This window comes from Meles meles, chromosome 20 (genome assembly GCF_922984935.1).
Source record: "Meles meles chromosome 20, mMelMel3.1 paternal haplotype, whole genome shotgun sequence".
Taxonomy (NCBI): domain Eukaryota; kingdom Metazoa; phylum Chordata; class Mammalia; order Carnivora; family Mustelidae; genus Meles; species Meles meles.
This window is the reverse complement of record NC_060085.1, coordinates 48,846,649-48,853,576: the sequence shown is the minus strand read 5'-3', so window position 1 is coordinate 48,853,576 and position 6,928 is coordinate 48,846,649. Positions and strand designations below refer to the sequence as shown.

At 38.3% G+C, this 6,928-nt stretch overlaps 1 protein-coding gene across 1 annotated transcript; it reads left to right on the top strand.

The window, feature by feature from the left end:
* The first annotated feature begins 415 nt into the window (after window positions 1-415).
* Window positions 416-1,658, top strand: LOC123932124 (non-histone chromosomal protein HMG-14). The gene has a single exon (XM_045989841.1). It carries the CDS (start codon window positions 534-536, stop codon window positions 837-839), a length of 306 nt encoding a protein of 101 aa, XP_045845797.1. The 5' UTR covers window positions 416-533; the 3' UTR covers window positions 840-1,658.
* Window positions 1,659-6,928: the final 5,270 nt, after the last annotated feature.

Below are 6,928 nucleotides of genomic sequence, written 5' to 3'. Positions count from 1 at the left end.
AATTACAAGCCAGGTTCCATGAACTTGTCATCTCTGTTCTAAGTCAGTGATTCTCAACATTGGCTACACATTACCCTGGGCAGCTTTTAAAAATACTGATACCTTTCTCTATCGTGAAAGATTCTGATTTGATTATTCTAGATGCACCCAAATGTTAACACTTTTGTAAATCTTCCCGTATAACTCTGATGTACAAGAGTGAAGAACCACTGGTAAGAAACATGCAGAGTTCAGAAAATCTCAAGTCTCCTGGGATCCATTTCTTAGCTTAGGTCTTATATATGTTGTTTCCAGGAAGTTTGCCTTTTTCTTTAACAGACCTGGGTGACCACTGAAGAATAACCATTTCTTTGAACTTGGTAAATGGCATCTAAATCCTTACAATGTATTTGCCATTAAAAGTCCCAAGAGGGGCGGGTCGCAGCAGCTCGGGCGGCGGGAGGAGCGGTAGCGGCCAGGCAGCCCAGCTTCGCGAAGGCTCTCGGCGCGCCGCTGCCCGCAGGCACCCGGCACGCGCCCGCCCCGCCACCACGATGCCCAAGAGGAAGGTGAGCTCCGCCGAGGGCGCGGCGAAGGAGGAGCCCAAGAGGAGGTCGGCGCGGTTGTCCGCGAAGCCCGCGCCTGCGAAAGTGGAAGTGAAGCCCAAGAAGGTGGCTGCAAAGGATAAATCTTCAGACAAAAAAGTGCAAACAAAGGGGAAAAGGGGAGCAAAGGGAAAACAGGCCGAAGTGGCTAACCAAGAAACGAAAGAAGACTTACCTGCAGAAAACGGAGAAACTAAAAATGAGGAGAATCCAGCATCCGATGAAGCAGGAGAGAAAGAAGCCAAGTCTGATTAATATCACATACCATGTCTTATCAGTGGTCCCTGTCTCCCTTCTTGTACAATCCAGAGGAATATTTTTATCAACTATTTTGTAAATGCAAGTTTTTAGTAGCTCTAGAAACATTTTTAAGAAGGAGGGAATCCTACCTCATCCCATTTTTTAAGTGTAAATGCTTTATTTAAGAGGTGAAATCATTCGCTGGTTGTTTATTTTTTGGTACAACCAGAAAATAGTGGGATATTGAATGTGGGAGGCTTTGATTGTCTTGGGTGTCAGCTCAACATTCCATAGATGGGGTAGTTTTTATATCCTGTAATTCCAAGCATACTAAACGGCAATTTGGAGTCGGTCGTGCATTTAATATGTCTTGAATATTTTAAATTACTCCTTTTCCCATGTTGTTTTGGTAGAATTGTTGCCTAAAGAAAACCACTCCTAGATCTTGGCTCTCCCTGTCAGAATTCTTGTGCACTCTGTAACATCTTGGTCGTGGTAGTGCAGTTTTCCTAGTAACTCTGTTAATGTGCTGTGCAAGATTGAAAATTGGAGTATGTAGTGTATATGATATTAAATTGTGAATTAATGGGACTTAACACTGTAACAGTGTATCAGCATTTGAATCTCTTGGTACTTGATACACTGTTAAGGAAAAATTGCCTCCAAATTTTAAGCTGGAAGGTCACTGGAATAACTTTTAGAAAAGAATCACAACTATGTGATTTTTTAGATTTTTGGTACGTATGTTAGGAATTGTGTACAAATTGAAATGTCTGTACTGATCCTCAGAACAACCAATAAAAACTCAGTTATGAAAAAGTTTTGTGAAGCACATAGATCAAGTTCTGGCTTAAATTTCATTCAAAGAATAACCACATTTGTTTTCCCAGAGTTTTCTTAAAATTTGAAAGTGGAATATTCAATTTTTTAAAAATACTTGAACAGTGTTACAAGTACTGAATAAGCCAAAACTACATCTAGTGTGGTTTGTGTTTACATATTCTTTTTGAGATTTTCATACCTACTGTACTTTCGTTTTGCCATCTAAATAGTCTTCAGAGGCGGTGGTGGACACCTGCACTGATGGGGCAAATGCAGACCCAGGGCCAGAGAAGGCACCAGGCCAAGGTTACCACAAACAGGGAAAGACCTTGAAACTGTAAATTTCACTACACTTAAAAATGTTATTTTGCGCTGGAATGGTTTGTGGGTGGGGAATAAGAATGCTCTAGAAACAGGAGTCCTGAGGGATCACAACTCTGCAAAGAGGACCACAGGAATGGCCGCTTTGCACAGACTTACTATGGAGGTGGTGGAATGTGGCATCTCCAGTAAAACAGGATGTCTGTGGGGAAAGGATGCTGACTTGGGTTGAACTAATTCCCAAAGGTGGGCCGTGGTGACCCCTAGGGAACGGGAAGAGGCTGGGAGCCATGTTTCCCAGTTCCTGGTGGTGGTTACACTGTGGAGGGCGTGGAACCATGATAAATACAGATTTGTCTCTTAATTTGTAAGTACGCACAGCATGGGGGTTTTGGATATGTTAATTGAAGCATTGAACTGAAAACCTCCCCTCTTGGGTATGGATACTTTATACAGTTTTATTTTACCAGAATTTCTCTAGCACCTCTTTTTGGTAGCAGCTAAAAGTGGTACCTAAGAACCAATGGGAAGAAATCGAGACTTTTACCCCTTTAACTTGGCTGTGTTCATCTGTACTACCCAACCCTCAGTACCCGAAGGAACGTCACCATGATCATTGTTTACAGTCACAAGGTTTTCTCGATTGTTCTGAATTTATTGCTAGTAATAAAGAGATTTACTAGTTCTCTAAAAAAAAAAAAAAAAAAAAAAAGTCCCAAGAGGGATGCCTGAGCGGCTCAATGGGTTAAGGCCTCTGCCTTGGCTCAGGTCATGATCTCAGGATCCTGGGATCAAGCCCCGCATCGGCCTCTCTGCTCAGCAGGGAGCCTGCTTCCCCCTCTCTCATCTGCCTGCCTCTCTGCCTACTTGTGATCTGTCAAATAAATAAATGAAATCTTTAAAATAAAAGAAGTCCTAAGAAAATACATGCTAGTTAGCAGACACTGCATTTCCACGCACCATCAACTCTCTTTTCAGTGACACCAAAGAAGAGTCTTATTAGTGATTCATATTTTATGCATTTATTAGCCTGACTTGTAAAACAAGTAAGTTATAATTTTAAGTGATGATCATTTCAAAATGGTGGTGACACCTGAGTGCCTTTAATCTATTTTTTAAATACACTTATTTAGCATTTACTCGATCTACTTTATTCTGCTGGGAATGCCACATCTCCAAAATAGCTTCCAGACTGTGTCAGGAAAATTTGAAATGATTTTAAAATAGATATTCTCACTTCATGTGAAAATTGGGTATTAAAATAGAAAAGGGAAAAGTAGGTTCCAACTAAAAGATGCTTTTATTAGTCAATGAAACTGTGAAGCTGTTTCCAAATCTCCGATTTACTCAGACAATAATGTTTACTATTACACGAACTCTTCCCCTTCCTGGTCCCTTACCCCATTGGAGTGCCTTGCAGAAGGTATCATGGAGAGTAGAAAGATGCATCTCCATTCTTAGAGATGCCTAGAAGTGACATTGACTTTATACTAACTTATCATGGTTATATATTTTGCCCTTAGAGCTATTTATGGCTCCTACTTCAGGCCAAACTTATACGAGGCACCTTCTATGTGCCTTACCTCGTGCGTGGTGCAGGGGATAGAGAAATCAATAAGATACAGTTGTAACTCATGCATAGCTTATAATCTAGCTCTTAAATTAGTCCTGGCAAATATCCATTAAAAATGACAACAAAACACCTGGTTAGCCTTCCAGCATTGGTGTGTGGTCTATATTAAAAATTATTCAGATTTGCATGTAAATCTCAAATCACTTACATTTTTCAGGTTAAGAATATATAACAAAGATGCAAGATGGAAATTAATTGGACAAAGTGGGAGGTCCTAGAATAACAGTGGTGTGGTTCTTCCAGATATCGCCATCTAACCATATAATAAAAATATGTTATTATATAGCCTCTTGACTAATAAAACATGTTTTCACAAGAGGAGACCACAGAGCTAGGCCTGTCATTTTGATAAGTCGTATCACAGCAAGCATTTTTTTAATATTGATCTTTACTTTGTAGGCCAAAAAACTGAACCTTAGAGAAGTTGAGTGATATACTAAGATCATGATGTTAGGAAGCCTGGGCTATAAACTATGCATTTCTGAGCACTTTGTGTGGGGCTGTACCACATTCTGCCTCCCTGAAGGATACATAGGATATAGTACCTCACGGAAGCCTTCTAGCAAGTGCCGCATTTTTTTTTTTAAGCCCATGCACTAATTCCTATAAAATTAACATATACAGAAAGCAAGATTTATATTAATGATATAGTAGCAGGAAAATAGATAAGTACTTATCTCCAAATTTCCCTACATGTGCGTGTTTTATCTAAACTGTTAATTTTGCCGAGGCACTATTACTTGTGCTAATAAGGGCATGCGGTTATTACCAGAAGTTGATTGATAGATAGCTTGGGAGATAATAAACTTCCCTTCATGCTAAATTACTTATATTAAATGGCCATTTATTCTAATATTCTAAATACCTACCATGTCAAAATACATTAAATACCATAAATCTTTTATTAGCATTTTCCCCCCTCTGACATCAAAATTTCTGCCAGTTTTGGAAATAGATGAGAAATGGGCTCTGGTCTTATAATTTCCCTGGGCACCCAACATAATAATAGCATAGACCACATCTGAATATATACATATATTTGGATTTCATTTGTAGGGTAAAATAACAAAACAAGAGTTTATTCCAAAATTTGCCAATTGCATAAGTATAAAAAGGGAATGCTATTACATAAGTAATATTGTTATTCATAGATGGGTCCTAAAAGAAGTAGCACCAAAAAGGTCTTCAGTCTTCACATGTTATTATTGAGTTGGGATTTTCAACATGTGGCACCATGCTACTTCATCAGTCAGCACCAAGCAATGAGAAAAGCTGCTACCGCTGCCCGGCTAGTGCCGGGGAGGAACAGTGCTACTATTTTGAGGTGCCAATACCCATGTCAGCTAAAGGTAAATCAAAAACAACAACTAGTGATGACACTTTCAGATTTTCATTCTCCACTGGCAAAAAAAAGCCCACAATTTCTAGAAAGGACACAGGTGAGTTACCGACTTCACCCCGTTGATTTGTAACAAAAAACTTGTAAGTACAATTAGTATTTGTCTTCATTCTAACCTTAGATAAAAGATTTCTAAAGCATTAATATATTTAAAATTGTAATTTTCAACGAACTATCTGGATATGTTGCCCATGCTTAAATGCTCTCTAGAAACAATGAATTAGAAACAGAGATATATTCCAGTTATATGAAAATTTAAGGTCTTGTAGGGCAAAAATAGAAATCCTTTATCACCCACATTATCATGGGACATCAGAATGATCCAGTCTGCAATCAACCCAGATTTTAATAATTGTATAAGCTCATTTTTTTGGTCTTGTTAACAATGATCTCTCATTTTAAAATGCTGTTTGAGTTTTCTTATCAATTATATTGGATAATATTTTGTCTTCAGGAACCACAGTCTGGCAAGCATCTGGTCCACTGAAGGTGGTTAATAAATAGCTATTGATTGAATGAGTAAATAAAGGAATCATGAATGAATAAATAAATTCTAAACCATTTTAACTAAAGAACAGAATTAATTTAGCATCTAATTTTATCTATATTGATGCCCTATGAAGGTATACAAAACCTAAAGGCAATAATAATAATATAGTTTGTTTTTAATTTAAATCAAAAAGTTTTGGGGTGCCTGGGTGGCTTAGTGGGTTAAGCCTCTGCCTTTGGCTCAGGTCATGGTCTCAGGGTCCTTGGATTGAGCCCTGCATCGGGCTCTCTGCTCAGCAGGGAGCCTGCTTCCCTCTCTCTGTCTGCCTGCCTCTCTGCCTAGTTGTGATTTCTCTCTCTGTTAAATAAATAAATAAAATCTTAAAAGAAAAAAAGTTTTCATTTAGATTGGAGGAAAAAAAAACAAGTTTTCCAAGTGAAAGAATACTAGCTGCTTTTCCCCCATTTATGCTAAGTTCAAGATTATACCAAATGTAATATGTTTATATATTATATGCATGGACATAAATAGTATGTTTGTATATACATACGTCTCTATGCATATCTTTATGCATAGATATTATACACATATGTTATATGTATTATATGTGTCGTATATGCAAAATATTCCATACTACTTATGATTCTGGCATATTCTACCAATAGGACTTCAGAAGGAAGAACAGGAGGGAGAGAAGGAAGGGGAATGGAAACATTCAATCTTTTTTTCCCATGATCTTTTCTTCGCCATGATCTAAAACCCTGTAGGAACTACCGTCTGCCCCTCTCTCAGGCTCCATCTTCTGTGGCTCTCTCACCTGGTCTGTATACTTTAGCCCCATGGACTGTTTTGTTCCTCAAGCAAGTTAGGGGCTGCACTCTCCCTGGCACGTAGAAATGGCTTCTCTTTTTCATGTCAACTCTGAAATTTTACCTAAAGAGATGAAAAGTCCTTTATAAAGTCCCTGCTGCTCACCCCTTCCTACCTTCCCTGCTTCCCTCTGGCCTCGCAGACCTTACTCTCAGGGCTGGCTTCATGTTCTGGTATTGTCATCGTCTAATTGTCAATGTGTTTTCTTTATTAAGGGAACCCACATTTTCATGTCTCACTGGCTCTCAAATTATGTAGCTAGTTCTTTTTGCTAAGATAATCACTTATATTTTTGTCTTTAGATCTTTTATGATGATCTAAAGTGCTATTTTTTTTTTTTAATTTTTGCCTCACTCTACTGGAATACAAGCTCTATAATAGTAAGGACCATGTTTATCGACAGAGCAGGTATGGAAAAAGTATTTTTAAGTTAAATTATAACAATTAAGAGAAGTTCACTGTAGTTTGAATGTAATTTCCCCACACTCACCACCTTAAGCTTAGAAACAGACAGACAAAGGCTGCTCAAAATACTTGCCATTGTTAAGTGTTGAAAGATTGACTTTCCT

What these genes read in the sequence shown, in the direction of transcription:
- LOC123932124 (XM_045989841.1), top strand. Translation starts at nt 534, where the DNA reads ATGCCCAAGAGGAAGGTGAGCTCCGCCGAGGGCGCGGCGAAGGAGGAG.